A 16,615-nucleotide genomic window follows, 5' to 3' on the forward strand; every position below is an offset into this window, starting at 1 on the left:
CGAGAATTCCGGCCTACTTTCGCATGAAGACGATGGCTACCTCAGTGACAGATGCCCCGCAAAACTATCATGCACCAGATCTTCCTCAAATTAATGTTCCACAAGGGACAAATCATGCCGCACTGCAAGTTCTTAAACACAGATGTCGCCCTGTCCTCTGATGACCAGGCCCCGCGCACATATTCTCGTCGGTCTTGCATAGATGCGGCCTTGAGTATACTGGAGATTCGAACAATATTCGACGATGAAACTGGTCCAGATGGTCAGCTTTATACGATGCGGTGGCGAGCATCCTCCTTTCTGAAGCACGAGTTCTTGACAGCCACTATGTTGCTGAGCTTTCTCGCGCGACAGAGACAGAAAGGTCCGATACCTCTTCCTGAGGGCTACAGCTTGGATCGCATCATGGATGCTTTGAGGCAAGCTCACGGTATCTGGGTGAAGTCGAAGAATTCTCCGCTGGAAGCAAAGACCGTTGCCGCTGCTCTCCAGATTGTTCTGGGTCAGCAGCTGGATTACCCTTATAGGGACATTCGAAGACCGGATACAAACAATGATATCAACCTGGGTTTAGGTATGTGGGCCCTAAATGCCATCCAACACTTTCCTCTCGCCGATACCCTTGCTTACAATGATTCAGTTCAGCCAAATCCCGTCCCACGTGGAGAGCTCAATACAAACGCTTTGGAAGAGAACTTTTTATTATGGTTTCCCGTTTATGGGGTCTAGTCATATGTTCCCAAACTCAGCCATGATGATGGACCCAAACTTCGCATGGCAGTGGCAGACGGTTCGTTCGCAATAATAATAATTGTTTTATGGAGACATCGCTCACTCTTGAAACAGTGGTTCGAAACCGAACTGCCGCAGGACTCCGTGTGAAACAAACATTTCTATATAGATATTGGGGCGTTGCGGTTGAAATACTTACGGTGCAATGTCAGCTGAGCTGGTATGGCCCCAGGTTTGCCCAGGCCTCATTGAACGAGCAGTATACCACAAATACAAAAAAGAGTGCCTATATATTCAACCTATTTCCTCCAAAACCATTTCTCTTCAACTACATTCTTTTTCGTCGTGTTAACACGTTGAGGCCTAAAAAGTACTCGACATTCAACCGCACCACCACCATGCCCGAACCAATTCCCATCGTTGGGACCGCTTGCCGCTTTCCAGGCGAATGCGACATCCCCAGCAGGCTCTGGGAACTGTTGAAAGCTCCTCATGACATTCCCAAGAAGGTCCATTTGGATAGGTTCGATGTTGATCATTTTTACCACCCAGAGGCAACCCACCTTGGCACTGCAAATGCCACCAAGTCCTACTTTCTTGAAGAGAATATTGCTCAATTCGCTGGGCCATTCTTCAACATACAACTCATGGAGAGCGATTCGCTTGACCCGCAACAACGTTTACTCTCAAAAGCCATATACGACTGGCTTTGCACAGAAGATTTGCCCATGGAAAATCTCCGCGGATCGTCCACATCGGACCCCGTTGGTATGATGTGCGATGAATGGCCTACACTGGTGGCTAGCGACGCCGAGACCTTACCTACCTATACAGCTACTGGCTTAGCACGAAAGAGATCGAGATTGACTCGGCTTGGTGCTGGGCTGGCTTGCGAAGTCAAGCAAATGGCACGCAAGCTCCACGGCACGAGATTTCATTCTTATCTTACTATTCTCAAAGCATTCATTCCTCGAATGCTTCCCGACACCAGTGACTTTCTTCATGGATCAACGGCTTAGTGATCAAGAGCTTAGTGATCAGGAGGACACGAGGCATGTGAGTTGCAATGCAGACATTTCGTGGAATGATGATGCGACGGGGTATGGATTCGCACCTAAAGGTGCTTGATACCGTCGCCGGGGAGTCACTCGCTGTTCTGGGGATGCAAATATCGACTCTAATCATATCAAGCTGTCGAATTGCTGCTAGAGTGTTTTATCAAACTCATGGAAGAGGTCACAGATGGGCCTGCCGGCCAAGTCGGTTTCTCGTCGGCTTCTCTGTAGCCAGACGATTACATTGTGGATGCATTAGCTGTGGGAAAGATATGTTTTGAAAGGATAGTACATTATTATGGGTTCTGGGAAGGGACCGGTTATGCCGAGGCGATAGGTCTGACAGGCGCTTTATATCGAACCTTGTATATAATGTTTTCAGATCATTGCCTGTCTATAATGTTCATATGAATTGGATCCTACGATGTGTGGATAACATGACATGGTTTTCCTGTCGTACTATTGGCGAAGTAGAACAGGTGCGTGCATGTTACCGTTGGGGACATCTACAAGTCATTCTATTCCACGATGATGTTGATGTCCTTGCTCGTGCGGGATGAGACAACCGCACTGTAGTGCCGCTACACGCGTTCATCAACTAGGCAAAATCGTGTTCAAGGATGTCCGAGTATTCTGTACTGGTTCATTTGCAAGGACTCTGGGACCAAGAACAGATGGCCTAGGACAGTCTTAAGGATAGGCAAGGACAATCGACATGCTGTGTATGCTGATACCAACAGAGAGCATATACCCTGTCTATTGCTGCCTCAACCGTGGCTCTTGCTTGGCTGGATGAAAAGCCTCTCTTTCCCCAACAGTGATGCCATGTCGATCTGTCAAACTAATTTGATTTGGTGGTATAGATTGGTTCTTGTACCGCGGTTGATGGAAAATCCACCGGCACAGGTTAGTAGTCGAGGTAGTCTGTAGTATCAAGGGTCTCCTTTCTGTCAATAATCCAAAACAATGGCTTCTTCATACAGCCTCTGATCAGGGTAGTCCATAGTCCTATCATCCTCATTGTTATGATCTCACACCCTCACCCACCAGTCCAATTGAATGAGCCATTCGGGGGTAAGTGTCGAGCTATGACCGTGCGATATTGATATCGCGGGACAACTCTGCTCCGTCGGGGGGATTTGTATCATCCCGAGGGCCGGACAGCCTCCACCTCGACAAAACTAGCATGGCTTGCGAGAGGATCGTCTGGAGAGGCATGAGGATTGGTGGTGACTTTGGGGAGAAGTGGAGAATGGACAGAGTTGGTCAATCAGGAGAAATGACAGAAAGACACTAAACCTGAACGGGCGAGCCGCGGTTGAAGCAGAACGGATGAGGGGAAAGTTTGCAGCTCCCAAGAAAAACATGTGGATGAAATCATCCTCCATCATTCTCTCTCGCGCGTCTGGGGTTGCTAAAGCTGTTGGTTTGCCCGAGTCATTTCCCCGTACTTCGCATTATTCATCTTTCTGGATCACTCTTAATTAATTAATCACCTACTTTAATTCGTTCCCTGTTCGTTCTCATCCACTCCCTTCTTTTTCTCCTTGTTTCCCCTCTCCTCCAACCTCACAGCTTCAACCTGGAAATAGCATCACATTTCCATCATCATGGTTCTCTCCGATTTGCCGACCATTCAATACACTCCCATTGAGGAGATTCAGGGTCGCGTGTCGACTCTGCGCAAGACCTTCGCGGAGCACAAGACCCGCGATGTCGAGTTCCGCCTCGTCCAGCTTCGCAAGCTCTACTGGGCGTATGTCCTCCCCGATCTCTGCTGGAAGGGTGTTCTATCGGTCGCATTGCTAACATGCGTTGAATCTCGATAGGATCAAGGACCATGAGCAGGAAATCGCCGATGCCTTGACCCTCGACCTGGGCAAGCCGCGCTTCGAGACCGAGGTCGCCGAGACCGGATGGCTGCTGAACGACATCGTCTTCATCACACGCCACCTGCAACAATGGGTCAAGGATGAGAAGGCTCCCGATATTGACTTGACCTTCAAGTTCATGAGCCCCAAAATTCGCAAGGATCCTTTGGGTATGGTTCTGGTGATCGGGTATGGATAATCTTCTCTGTTGGTAGTGTCACCCTCAGGCTAATGTAGCGCAGTGCCTTCAACTTCCCCTTCCAGCTCACCCTGGGTCCCGTCCTCGGTGCCATCGCCGCCGGTAACACCGTGGCTATCAAGCCCAGCGAGAATGCCCCGTACAGCGCCGTCGTCATGCAGCGGATCATCGAGTCCGCCCTCGACCCCTCGTGCTACACCCTCATCCAGGGCGCCATTCCTGAAACCCAGGCCCTGCTCGCCGAGCGCTGGGACAAGATCTTCTTTACCGGTGGTGCCGCCGTCGGTCGCATCATCGCCAAGGCCGCCGCTCCCCATCTGACTCCTGTCGTGCTCGAATTGGGCGGTATCAACCCGGCCATCGCTACCAAGACCGCCAACCCCCGCCTGGTCGCGCGGAGACTGCTCTGGGGCAAGGGCTTGAACGCCGGCCAGGTCTGCACCTCGCACAACTACACCATGGTCGACAAGGCGATCTTCCCCGCCGTTGTTGAAGAATTCAAGAAGGCCTACAAGGAGTTCTACCCCGAGGGCGCCAAGGCGTCTCCCGACTACGCGCGCATCATCAACGAGGGCGCCTTCCACCGCCTCAAGTCCATGATCGACAACTCCAAGGGCAAGATCCTGATGGGTGGAACCATGGACGAGAAGGAGCTTTTCATCGAGCCCACACTGGTCCAGGTCGACTCGACCGACGACTCCATGCTTATCTCGGAGAGCTTTGGCCCTCTGATGCCTATCATGGCCGTGGATAACCTCGAAGAAGCCGTGAACATTGCCAACGGCATCCAGTCCACCCCGCTCGGCGTCTACCCATTCGGCTCCAAGGCCGACACGGATCGAAGTATGCCGCTTTCTTCATCAGCTCGAACCTTTTTGAAGCTTAAAAGCTAACCCTCACAGTTCTCGCGACCACCCGCTCGGGCGGTGCTTCCGTCAACGACTCGGCCCTGCACATCCCCACCCTGCCCTTCGGTGGTGTCGGTGAGAGTGGATACGGCGCCTACCGCGGACGCACCAGCTTCGATGTCTTCGTGCACCGCCGTCCCATCACCAGCAGCCCCAGCTGGCTCGAATCGATCCTGGCCATCCGCTACCCCCCGTACGCGGGCAAGCTCAGCAAGTTCCAGGCGGCCAGCACGCTGACGCCGGACTTCGACCGCAACGGCCAGAAGGTCACCCTCGGCTGGCTGCGTTACTTTCTGACTCTCGGAGGCGGCAGCGCCAAGGCGGGAGCCGGCCGCGCTGCTGTCGTTGCTGCCGGTAAGTGAACGATCTCGTTTTGGTCTTCGCGGAAATGGTCCCCCTTGCACATGCACTCCCCTCGCCATCGTAACACCAGGATTCTTACCTTACCTCTTCGCTCATCAGACCGGGGCTAAAATGCCTTTACTGGCCATGCCGACCTTTCTACCGTCGGCGTCCGATATATACCTTGCCATTCTTTTGACCCTTTCCTTTCTTCTGTATCCCATTTGGTCTCCACATATTCCATCTATACCCCATTTACATTGCCCATATATACCTACATGTTAATCATCCCTTGGATTGGACATACACTCATTTACATCACACATATTTTCTTTCTTTGTTCATAACTAATCCCGTGCAGTGGCCTACGTCGTTCTGCAGGTTCTCGAGCGCCGTGCTTCGAAGCTCTAGTGTGGCTCCACGACTGTTTGGTTAATGAATAGTTAATACATATTTTCTTCTTTCTTATTTGTGGCTGCTTGGCTTCGGTCTCTTGACTTTACAATTTCGTATGTCATAAAGCTGGGTTCGATTGCTGATGTATTATCATGATTTCGTTTTGGTGTCTTTGGATTGCGTTTGTATCTTCAAGGGCATGGGTGAGGTTCAACGTCAACAATGCATCTACCAGGTGTAGTGTTTGCGAATGACCTCGTGCACCTAAAATTTGTGAAAAACAAGTAGGTGTAATGAACCTAGATGTTGATTAGAAGTAGATGTAGCTTCTTATCAAGTATACCAGAGCATGTCTCGCTCATCGAACTATACACCATATATACAACTCTCCAATATCTTCCCACTATATACGCCCCAATTTCCCATCCCAATACATGCAGAGACAATTCCAGCATCACCTCCACCAAAAGCGAAACCAAACTAAATCAATCCCTCCCCACAAACCGATCATCCTCCATAATCAACTCCCTCGTCACCGTAATCCCACCACCACCATCATACCCCAACCCACCCCCCCGCAACGTACTCCCCCCACCGATCCCTCCCTTCCACCCCCAAAACCTTCTCCTGCCTATCCAACAACTCAAACTTATCCCCATCCATAAAGGTCCTATCACCACCACCCCCATTCCCCCCCTGGCCCGCGCCCCCAACCTCGACCCCAACACCCGACCCCGACTCCGACTCCGACTCCTACTCCCATAACTCCCCCCACTACCCTGCTTCCCAGAGCGCGCCCCGGACCCCAACCAGCTCGTATTGCGGAACAGCGGCTTAATCCCAGGCAGCGAGGCGATGATGGCCGCAACGAAACACTCGCGGTCGGCCCAGCCGAGCGCGATGGTCAACGTGTTGATGCTTTTGATGGAGTAGTAGGCGCGCAGGACGGTGCTGATCATGACGAAGATGCCCGAGCAGAAGAGGATGATGAGGATTATTTTGCGCGCGGGGGGAATTTGCAGTTTAAGGAGGATGGGGATGGGGATTATCATTACTAGGAGGTCGGAGCTGTTGTTGTTTAGTTCATCTATTGGAGTGGACTTTGGGGGCTGTGGAGGGGGCTTTGGGGAGGAGGCTTACGCGACGTTTAGGATGGCGATTACCACGTAGAGGTCTTTGCGGAGGGTGCATTTTTCTGGGGTTCGTTGTGGTTAGTCCTCCTGTCTGTCTCGTCTCTGGGAAGGATAGCGATGTTGGACTAACCTCCTGGATACGGCCTAACTTGCCAGTTTTTCGTGATCGGAGTGCACACGCAAACGTGAGCCAGCAGACAAGCCAGATACGTGATGGCACAAAACGCCGAAGCAAGATAGACAGTACGATGTCGATGGGTACCAGCTCTGCCATCGATTCTAATCAGCCAAGTCCAAATCGTGGAAAGGAGCGAATTCACGTACGTCATCTTGTGATACAAACACAGAAGAACACCCTTGAGACTCCATATATAGCTCAAATACCAGATCCAGTTCGTGAAGGCGAGCTTGGAGCCCAGGATCAGGTTGGGAACCATGCTATCTGGGAACGAGTCCACTGTTTTGGCGTCGGCGATGTTGCTGCCATATTTTTCTGGGCCGGTCAATACTGAAACAGAAAATTGGGACTGTGGAATGGTGCCCAATGCGGGGGATTGATGGGTGCATACGGAGGTATAAGATGATGACGCTGACTAGGGTCCAGAATATCTATTGAGATGGCGGTAGTCACTGATATATTAGCCTTAGAGTCTGCGTCAGAGTCATGAGCCGAGTCATACCATAGCTAGCACAGCGAAGAGATCATCCAGCTGCAGTCCACGAATGCCAAAACTGTGCACCCGGGTGAATACCTTCAGAGCGAGGAAGCACATTCCGATGGCATACTCCGTGAAGGTTTCAATGAGCAGACTGTTTGCCGGCATGGCTGCAAATATTGGGCCCCGGAGCTGCTATGACTTGAAAAGCTACCAGTGGCAGAGGATACAACGCCCACGGCCTGCCAGAGATTCTTATATTTACTACATCTACGATCAAGTCTCGGTGATCGAACCTAACCACATCTTCCCAGAGCTACAGACCTCATGATCCCTGTTTATACAAACAGTTTCAGGACCATCTGACTCCTGCGGTACGAGTATATTGACAGACATCCAAAAAAAGAAATAAAAAATAAACACATCAACTCCATATCTTGGCATCAAGCAGGCTTGACGCCTCTTTACAATGTCCTGTCTGCTACGGTGTATCATTGGTCTATGGCACGCCAGCTTCGCCGCCACCCAGGGTTCTATAGACGTCCCATGTGGATCATTCTTTTCATAGCTGGGTTGGCCCGCCTACCTAGTCCCAACTCCTAGTCCATGGTAGTGGGTTTCAAGTTTGATGGAGTAGCTAGCCAAGTTGATAGAGCACGCGACCTGGGTCTGATATCGGAAGATTAATATCTATCCCCGTTCCCCCATGGTATTTCTGTCCCTTCCCCGTTCACTCCTGGCTCATAATCTCCTGCACGCTTATTTCATATTCGCATAATCCTTGTGTATACGTACCTTGGTTGATCTGATGAGTCAACTGCAATGCAAGTCGCCTTGATCACCGGTGGAGGTATGGAGTACTTTGGTCCCTGACACCAGTCCACCCGTTGCCAAAAGCAATCATCATAATGGAACTGAGTACGGATACTGTTAACTGATCACGGACACAATAACAGCCAGCGGCATCGGCCTCGCCGTCGCCAAAGCATTAACCGATCGAGGCAACTGGACCATCCACATCGTCGATCGAGACGCGCAGCGTGGTTCACAAACGGCCCAAGATCTCCCCAACACAACATACCACCAAGCCGACATCACCGACTACGCCGACCTGGCAAACACATTCGACCACATCTTCACGAGCAGCGGTCGACGCCTGGAGTTTGTCTTCGCCAACGCGGGCATCATCGAGCGCACCAACTTCTACGAGAAGAAGCAGCCCGCCGCGACAGCGCCACAGCCGCCGGATCTGCGCACCATCCAGGTCAACCTGAACGGTGCCATCTACACGACCCACCTCGCTCTCCACTACTTCCGCCTCTCCCCCGCCAACGGACACGGCGCTAGTCTGCTCATGACTGCCAGCTGTGGGGGGCTTTACCCCTCGCATTACTCGCCTCTTTATACTGCCTCGAAATGTGAGTTGGTGTATCTCATATCATCTGGCCCTTTCCTTACAATCCATTTGATTTTCTTGCCCCGATTGATGGCATCTTTCCAAAGACGAAGAATGCTGACGGCGCACAGACGGCGTGGTGGGGTTCATGCGCTCAGTAGCCAATGCCTGTTTTCGCGAGGGCATTCGAATCAACGCCTTGTGTCCCGGGATCGTCCAGACCAATTTAGTAGACGCACAAGGGTGGTCCGGGTTCCCGCCCAATCTCTTCATCCCAGTGGCTCAGGTCGCTGAAGTGGTCCTCGCTTTGGTCGACGGCGGGGAGATGGTCGATGCCACTGGGAAGCGCGTGTCGGAGGCATATGGCTGTGCGGTCGAACTCTCGGGGTCCAAATACTATTTTCGGGAACAGCCCGCGTACTGTGATGCTGAGATGGAGGAGGTGATGCGGGCGACTGTGCTCGATAACCAAGTGGGGGCTGTGTTAAATGGCTAGATAATCCCGGTTCGGGACGTTTTACGCGAGCTGTCATGTCACATTGTTTGAAAGTTCTTATTTTTTGTCCCGTATTTGAAGGCGCGGATTGTGATAGATCATATTGATGTTGGTTTATATATCGAATTTTGGAGGACCTCGCATTGACCCCTTCGTACTGGTTATGGGGACTGGTAATGAAGGACTAGAGACCCGACCCAGGGCGCACGACCCACCACCCGAGCCGTTAGGTCAAATTAAGGCTGTAGCTCCAGCCTTTTCTCGGCGCTGTCGATTGATCAAATTGCAAGAAGCAGTCTCCTACCCGGTTGAGCGAATGCTCTTCAAGCCTAGTTGATTTTAGCAGAGGGGTAGAAGCTAAAACGGTCTTCCGGCTCCCCGAACTCTATCTGTCAAACTGCATCCTGCATCCTGCCACACTTAGTGGAAACAACGCACAAGCCTTGGTGGGTCCAGGATCCGCACGGCCTGGGATTTTTCTTCCTATTCCTCCTATCAGATCCGGTGTGAAGTTCCGCGCATAATGTATCCCCGAGATGATGGCTTGATGCATCCTGCTCTGGCGACACTTTCGGTTTGGGTTTTTCATAAGTACCCCACTGTCATACAATTGCTTTCATCAATTGTAACTCCCACCGGCTATGGATAGCATGTCGATAATGGGCTGTGACAAGCATCGAAACGTTACGTAAAACTGCTGCAGTATGTATTTCGCACACAAACTATGACAGGTGACAGGAGAACAATTGCGGATAGAATACAACCCATAGAAGCCAACGATCAGGGTATCGCGTCAGGAAGGCCCGAGTTCTCGCCGTGCATTATATTGAAGAGTGGCTCCCAGACCGTGACCGCACGCTTGGTGACATGACCGTTGCCGTATTCTGGGGATGGGTAAAAGATATGCTTTCCCGCTGAGCATTCCAGCAGTTCGCCGGCTATGCCAGTGGTGTCTTCCAGGAAGATTTGATATGCATCAAGTAGGGTTTTCACGGGGGTTAAGCTGCATAGAACGTTAATTAGGAAAAGAGGGGTGAAGTGATCAATTCGGAATTTCGAGACATACCATTCAGGCGACACTGCCGCAGTCATTTCAGGGGGCACAATAGGTGTGTCCATCATTCCCGGGAGGATGCAATTGATGAAGATGTTGTCCTTGGCCTTAAGAATCGGCGCAACATCCCGCACAAACATATTGATGGCCGCTTTGGATCCACAGTATTGAGGATAGGTGGGATGGGGGAACATGCCCCCGATACTGCTGGTCACAACGATCTTCCCACCAGGATGTGGGCTGTTATGTCGCATGAAGTGAGTCGCCAAGGTAACCCCGTAGACAACCCCCTTGTAGTTGACATCGGTGCAAGACGTGTCTGGCTCTTTGGGAATATCTTCAATGCTGTTCTCGCGCTCCCGGAGAAGATAGGCCGAGGTCTGGTCAACAACACCCGCGTTCGCGCATAGTGCATCAATTCGTCCCCAGAGCTTAAACACATCCTTGAACAGAGTGGCCTGGCTTTTGTAGTCGCTGACGTCGGCCCGAAAGAATTGTGCCCGGTCTCCCAAGGAATCCACCACGGCCTGACCAGCTGCCTTATTACGACCGACGCAAGCGACCTTCCATCCTCGTTGGTAGAGGTCTCGGGCAATGTCGACGCCGACGCCAGACTGCGTCAGATGCTGTTAGAGAGACAAGGCTACGAGTATACAAGACAGTACTTACCGTGGCGCCTGTCACGATTGCCACTCGAGTTGGCTGCTCGGGATTGGGGTTCTGGGAGCGCATGGTTGCTATGGCTGATTAGGTGGATGTAATGAGGTATAAACCATCAGCGACTTCGTATCACATCGAAAGTGTCACAGCCGTTGACACGCCATCACAACTCTAGTTCAACGGCCGAAGGCTCCATATATACGGAGTACATCGGACCTGCCCCGTTATGGACCCGAAGTGGGGGTCTCCGCACAGGCGACCCAATCTAGGACCTCATGGATGGGGGCTAATCGCGCTAGCTTCTAGGTGAAGTTGAACATGACGGGGATGTTCTTGATCGTCGGCGTTATTGGATTCTCTCATGCTTCTGACCCTTGCGGCGTCTGCACGCCCGTTTTCAACGGCTTGGGAAATTATTGTTAGCGGCCAAGACAAGTACCCCGTAGCGGCCAAAGGTGCCAGCCATGTGGTGACTTGTTAAAGCGGGAGAAGCTTACCCTGGTCGATGTGATCGATTTATGGCGTAGATTTCTCCTCTCCATCGTCTGAAGCAGACAATTTTTCTTCTGCCAAAAATTCCTGCTCTTGTCTCTCTCCGTACTTTGTGCTTCAAGACGGAAAATGGGCGTAGAATCTGAAACGGCAAAAGGCCCTGGGTCTCCAATTCAGACATTGCAACCTGACTCTCCTATTATGTCCGAGAAACCCAGTTCTGATCCCGAAAATGGCCAAGGCAATGATCTAAAGAACCATATCGAGCCCGTTGTATCCTTGAAAACATGGGTAGTGGCTTGTGTACGTTCTGTTCAAGAGACCAAGTACCTAAGCGGCCCAGCTGACGCCGGTCATTTTATAGATCCTATCCTGTGGATATGGGCTCTCCTTCTGGCCAGTTCCGGTGATGTCGGCCATCGGCGGTACTGTCTCGGCTGATTTGGGAGACCCCGGAGGATACATGTGGTATATACCGGTGAGACCAGATCCATTCTGCTTTAGCTCCATTCTGAGAAACTGACTGGAGTGGCCCTTAATCAGGCGTGGACGATTGCCATCACCTGCTCGTTTCTCCTCTTGTGTGTTGATTCTTCATCAAATGCCTGTTTGGTGAAGTTAAACTGATATAGTCTAGTGGCTCAAACACAGACTTGCTTGGTCGTCGTTGGTTCCTCGTCGGAGGAAATCTGGTAAGATCTCTGCCTCAATGGCACAGTTCCAAAGCTGACAGTACTGGAGATATGTACCATAGGCCACATTGTAGTGGCTTCAGCAAAAACCAGCAACCAGATCACTGCTGGATTTGCAATTGCTGGCTTCGGGGGTGCTAATTGTCAGGTCTGTTTCCTTCCCGTCTGCATTAGTGGGCAATGGGCTAAATCACAGGACGACAGATGGCCGCATTCGCCTTGCCTGAGCTGCTTCCCAACAAGTGGCGTCATATCGGTGTTGTCATTGCAGACTTCACTGTCTACATTGCTGTCATTCTGGGCCCTGTAACAGCACGGTTTGGGCAGGAGTATGGGACATGGGAGTGGAATTTCTGGAGTGTGGCCATCTTCCAGGGACTGTCCTTCTTTGGCCTTCTGTTCTTGTACTTTCCTCCAGCACGGCCGTATGTTCTCCCCATATCTCTCCTGGCAAACGATATACTGACGGTGGTCTTTGTAAAAGATCTGGGGTTCCTCGTCGGGAAGCTTTCAAGTCCTTGGACTATTTTGGTATGTTTCCTCCCACCATTGTCCACAGCGAGTATTCTTTGCTGACAGTCAGTCGCTGAACAGGCGGATTCCTATTCATGGGTGGCGCAATTCCAGTACTGCTAGGTATTGTCTGGGCTGGCGTCTATCCCTCCACCGATCCCCACGTTGTTGCAACACTCGTGATCGGATTTTTTGTTTTGGTTTGCTTCGCTGTCTGGGAGACATTCGGCCCTGTGAAATTCCCACTCACCCCCAGCTATATTTTTGCAAGCTCCTGGGGTCGGGATTTCACTGCCCCGGCCATTGCCCTAGGGGTGGTAAACATGTTCTATTACTCCTCCAGCATCTTGTGGCCGCAGATGACCACAGTTCTTTATACCAACGGCGGCACTGACTGGCGTTACGCGATCGTCTTGACGCTACCACAAGGCCTCGCGATCGCCTTTGGTGCGTTCTTACTCTCTACCTTGGGGAGCAAGATCCGGCACTGGCAGTGGCAGCTCACTGGAGCGGTGTTTATCATGGTCCTGTTCGGTTCTCTCCTGGGCCTCGCTACGCCGACCAATAAGGGGACCATGATTGCGTTTCTCTTCCTCTCCCAGGTAGGGTTCGGCTGGGGGATATATCTCAGTATTGCCATCACTCAGATGGGCGTGGATCAGAAGAATTTGGGAGTGAGCGGTGGCGTCTCTGGCGCGATTCGCTATGCAGCTGGTGCCGGTAAGGATATTCTCTTTCTTTCCTCCTCCCTCCTCAGATTCGCTTGTCAATCCAGCAAACAGTAACACATCTGATCTTTCTCTCCAGTGGCCACCACCATTTATAACACCGTCTTCACCACCACCCTAACCAAATGGACCGCGAGACTGGTGCCCAAAGCTGTCATCGCCGCTGGTCTCCCTGAGTCCAAAGTTATTGACGTCATCGCGGCAATGCAATCGAGTGAATTTGCCAATTCATTCAGCCCGGACGTTGTCGCAGCGGCTACCTTGGCTTCAAAGGAAGCCACCTGCAAAGCTGTCTTGTGAGTTACATGAGCCCTCAGTCGCAAGTGTGTCACTGTCCGCTGTCAACTAATATTCCTTCTGCTCCAGTGTTGTCGCGATGGTTTCGATGGCGTTTGGGATCGTTGGGATCTTTGCGTGCCTGTGTTGCAAAGACGTTAATCACAAGATGACGAACCAGGTGAGTTGGGATCTGGAAAACCCACTTCCATCAGACTTATGGCTTCTGAATTGTGACTCTTTCATCTATTCTATGTTGCTAACTTTTCACAGATCGAGGTCTACCTTACCAACACGGACCAGGCGGATCGAAACAAGTATAAATAAGAGCATGACTTGTCTCGTGACGAATACTCAAAAGGTTTTACCTCCATAGTATTAAATAGACTGGAGGACAAACAACACTGAGGTAGTCAGCTAATGGGGGTTGACTGGAAGATAATGCAGCAAAACCAAAAAGTACTTTGAAATGATTTATTTTGTTTGCTCCATACCACTCTCAGCCTCACGTTATATTGCCTGATTTGGTTGTGTCGTAGAGTTGAAGTACGCAATTGTATCCCACTCCAGGTTACAATATATAAGCGGCTTACACTCATATCCGCAGCATCAAAGAGACATGTTACCGACGAGGTGACTATAATGAGTTCAAGATAGCTCGATCTTGTCGCCTACCTCCTGGATTTAAGGGTTACCATGATATATATAGTCGGAGTCTACGTGTACTCTCGATGATAATCACGCCCATCTCGCTCCAGCCGCAGAATGGCGCACAATATGAAAGTCATGTCTATGTGTCATAAGCAATAATCATTACTCACGCCATACCAATGATAGCTGCTTATTATATCAAGTTCAATAGATTAGGTATCATCCACGTCAAGGGTGATCAAAAAAATAGCGCGGTATCATAATTCCCCTAAACTCTCCTTTCCACCCCCTTCCGGCTCACGCACATATACTTCACACCCTTGTATGGTTTCACCCCCTCCCCTAACCCACGACTCCGCCGCGGGTCGATATTCAAGCTGTCTATTTTGATTCCTGAGGGTAGCCAACCTTTTACCGAGAATGATACGGAAGCAGAGCTGGGCATCAGACCGGCTTTGAGCTGTGATTTGGTTTTGCGAGGGGCGGTATGGAAGATCGAGAATGGCGATGATGATGATGATGAAGTGGGGGCGATTGGGGGCGCGGGGGATGAGGGGTGGGGTGTGGAGCTCTGGGTCTGTGGTTGGGATGGATCCGGGGATGAGTGCGGACGGTCAGGGTCCAAAGCTGCTGTCGCTTTGGATGATTTTTTAACCCCTTTCTTCTTCTTTTTCTTCTTTGTCTTGCGTTTTGTGGTGTCATCTGGATCCTGGTAAGAGGCGGACGCAGAGGGGTCGTAGTAGCCTTGGAGAAGATTGGCCTCTGTGTCGACTTCTTCGGCATCATCTTCGACATCATCATCCATCGTCTGATGGCCTGCGACTGTGCACCGTAAGGTTGCGGTTCCGGAGACGGTCCCGGCATCTTTTGTCGGAACTCGCCACTCAAGGGTATTGCTTCCTGGAATGAACATGGCGTCTCCGCGGCTAGCTTGCATGTCGATTATATTCCGAACTGATTTTGGGAGGGGTACAGAAACAACCACGTCTTCGAGAGCCGGTAATGAGGAGTTCCCGCCTCCTCCGAGGAATGAAGGTGTTGACGTCCCAGATCCCGCACGCCCAACACCGGGGCGGTTTGAGGAAGAGTACCCGGGGAAGTTGGTGTTGAGCACGAGTCGGACCTCAAAGTCCGAGCCTGTCGGTCCGAGTGACTTTCGGATATCGACAAATGCTGGCAAGAAAAGCTTCTCCATGTGGCTCGGGGGTTCGTCGAGGGTTGGATCCACTGGGAGAAGGTTCACCTCGTAGCCTGCAAGAATAAACCGACCGTCCGGAGGCACAAAGTTGAGTTCCCCAGGCCGTTCCCGCCACCTTGAAAGCTTGACACATGGGTGAAAAACGGGAAGCTCGACCTTCCGCGCGATGCCTTGCTGACCGCCGGGTGCTGTCAAAGAGAGAAGTAGTTCGGGAACACCAGAGACCTTAGCGTTGAAGACTATGGTCCCCGACACCAAAGCGGACAGTAATCGGCCTGACGGCGCCATCGTCACCGACAGCGATTCAACAATATCCACGTATAGTTCATTTGATGTATGTCGTACTCCGGGCCTTCTCCACGGGATCGCGGGACCTAGGTTCGCATTGGCGGGCGACACCGATGGCTTGGAGATATTGGAAGGTCCCAAAATGGGTGTCGATGAGCTTCAAGCGTAGGGAAATGTCAGCGAACAGCAATATAGATTAGGCGGTTCGAGTCGATGAGTACTAACCCAGCCAGTCCAACCCCACCTAACAACTTCCCCATCCACCCCGGCATCTGCACAACTTCCTGGAGCGCATTTAGCTCCGTATTGCAAACAATCCCACCATCGCACATCTCATTGAGCAGCTGCGCCGCCACATCATAGTTTGCTTGTAGCTTGGATGAGAGCAACGGCGCTCCAATAAACTCCTCGAGCACATCGACAGCTCGGTGCAAGAATTCCAACGCAAGAAGCGGATCGGTATCCACTTCCGAGAGCGCTATAAAAAGCAAATTCGACTGAACGATCGAGAACACTGTCACCGGAGGTAAGGCATCGGGTATATAGAGGAGGGACGGGCGTGGAGCCGGATGGGCTTGATAGAGGGGCAGGATCGCCGCGGCGGAGGGCGGACGGGAGCGATAGACCTGTTCGACAAGAGGATTGCTAACAGGGGGCGTTAAGAGTTAGCCACGGGTAACTACAGAAATATAAATCAATGGGCATAACGAACTGGAGCTCGTCGTATATGTAGAGCGCGTCAATTTCGCCGCTCATCATGCCGGTCGGTCTTGTTACTCTCTCAGAGGAGAGACAGGAACAGCACGTCCGCAACAGCCACTGACATCCTCCAAATTCTGCCACCGAATCCCGCCTTTCGGTGGATTTCCGGCATGTGTT

At 51.5% G+C, this 16,615-nt stretch overlaps 8 protein-coding genes across 8 annotated transcripts; 5 read left to right on the top strand and 3 right to left on the bottom strand.

Annotated features, from left to right (window-relative positions):
• Positions 1 to 114: 114 nt before the first annotated feature.
• Positions 115 to 882, top strand: P168DRAFT_279385 (uncharacterized protein; the record flags this gene model as incomplete). Its single annotated transcript, XM_024835773.1, has 3 exons — positions 115 to 574; positions 750 to 790; positions 847 to 882. The coding sequence occupies 3 exons, from the start codon at positions 115 to 117 to the stop codon at positions 880 to 882; spliced, it is 537 nt and encodes a 178-aa protein (XP_024696006.1).
• Positions 883 to 910: 28 nt separating this feature from the next.
• P168DRAFT_287898 (ketoacyl-synt-domain-containing protein) lies at positions 911 to 2,123 on the top strand. Its single transcript, XM_024836668.1, has one exon. It carries the CDS (start codon positions 1,131 to 1,133, stop codon positions 1,749 to 1,751), a length of 621 nt encoding a protein of 206 aa, XP_024696007.1. The 5' UTR covers positions 911 to 1,130; the 3' UTR covers positions 1,752 to 2,123.
• A 1,041-nt stretch (positions 2,124 to 3,164) lies between these two features.
• Positions 3,165 to 5,558, top strand: P168DRAFT_287899 (hexadecenal dehydrogenase). Its single transcript, XM_024836669.1, has 5 exons — positions 3,165 to 3,543; positions 3,617 to 3,847; positions 3,901 to 4,700; positions 4,760 to 5,119; positions 5,228 to 5,558. Exons 1-5 carry the CDS (start codon positions 3,398 to 3,400, stop codon positions 5,236 to 5,238), a joined length of 1,548 nt encoding a protein of 515 aa, XP_024696008.1. The 5' UTR covers positions 3,165 to 3,397; the 3' UTR covers positions 5,239 to 5,558.
• Positions 5,559 to 5,767: 209 nt separating this feature from the next.
• On the bottom strand, positions 5,768 to 7,460 carry P168DRAFT_279388 (uncharacterized protein; the record flags this gene model as incomplete). The annotated part of the gene is made up of 7 exons (XM_024835774.1): positions 5,768 to 5,802; positions 6,261 to 6,571; positions 6,644 to 6,698; positions 6,767 to 6,915; positions 6,961 to 7,129; positions 7,206 to 7,245; positions 7,317 to 7,460. The coding sequence occupies 7 exons, from the start codon at positions 7,458 to 7,460 to the stop codon at positions 5,768 to 5,770; spliced, it is 903 nt and encodes a 300-aa protein (XP_024696009.1).
• Positions 7,461 to 8,114: 654 nt separating this feature from the next.
• On the top strand, positions 8,115 to 9,184 carry P168DRAFT_315923 (NAD(P)-binding protein; the record flags this gene model as incomplete). Its single annotated transcript, XM_024839948.1, has 3 exons — positions 8,115 to 8,142; positions 8,249 to 8,710; positions 8,820 to 9,184. The coding sequence occupies 3 exons, from the start codon at positions 8,115 to 8,117 to the stop codon at positions 9,182 to 9,184; spliced, it is 855 nt and encodes a 284-aa protein (XP_024696010.1).
• Positions 9,185 to 9,964: 780 nt separating this feature from the next.
• P168DRAFT_324827 (NAD(P)-binding protein) lies at positions 9,965 to 10,970 on the bottom strand (the record flags this gene model as incomplete). The annotated part of the gene is made up of 3 exons (XM_024840903.1): positions 9,965 to 10,187; positions 10,251 to 10,852; positions 10,908 to 10,970. 3 exons carry the CDS (start codon positions 10,968 to 10,970, stop codon positions 9,965 to 9,967), a joined length of 888 nt encoding a protein of 295 aa, XP_024696011.1.
• A 621-nt stretch (positions 10,971 to 11,591) lies between these two features.
• Positions 11,592 to 13,942, top strand: P168DRAFT_264403 (MFS general substrate transporter; the record flags this gene model as incomplete). Its single annotated transcript, XM_024834859.1, has 9 exons — positions 11,592 to 11,693; positions 11,755 to 11,868; positions 12,117 to 12,230; positions 12,287 to 12,507; positions 12,567 to 12,613; positions 12,677 to 13,315; positions 13,403 to 13,619; positions 13,690 to 13,780; positions 13,873 to 13,942. The coding sequence occupies 9 exons, from the start codon at positions 11,592 to 11,594 to the stop codon at positions 13,924 to 13,926; spliced, it is 1,599 nt and encodes a 532-aa protein (XP_024696012.1). The 3' UTR covers positions 13,927 to 13,942.
• Positions 13,943 to 14,499: 557 nt separating this feature from the next.
• Positions 14,500 to 16,497, bottom strand: P168DRAFT_324829 (putative AP-3 adaptor complex subunit mu; the record flags this gene model as incomplete). Its single annotated transcript, XM_024840904.1, has 3 exons — positions 14,500 to 15,893; positions 15,962 to 16,381; positions 16,449 to 16,497. Coding segments are annotated over 3 exons (1,844 nt in total), but the record flags the coding sequence as incomplete, so codon positions are not given.
• Positions 16,498 to 16,615: the final 118 nt, after the last annotated feature.

The sequence above is a fragment of the Aspergillus campestris genome (assembly GCF_002847485.1).
Source record: "Aspergillus campestris IBT 28561 chromosome Unknown P168scaffold_2, whole genome shotgun sequence".
NCBI classification, from domain to species: Eukaryota; Fungi; Ascomycota; class Eurotiomycetes; order Eurotiales; family Aspergillaceae; genus Aspergillus; species Aspergillus campestris.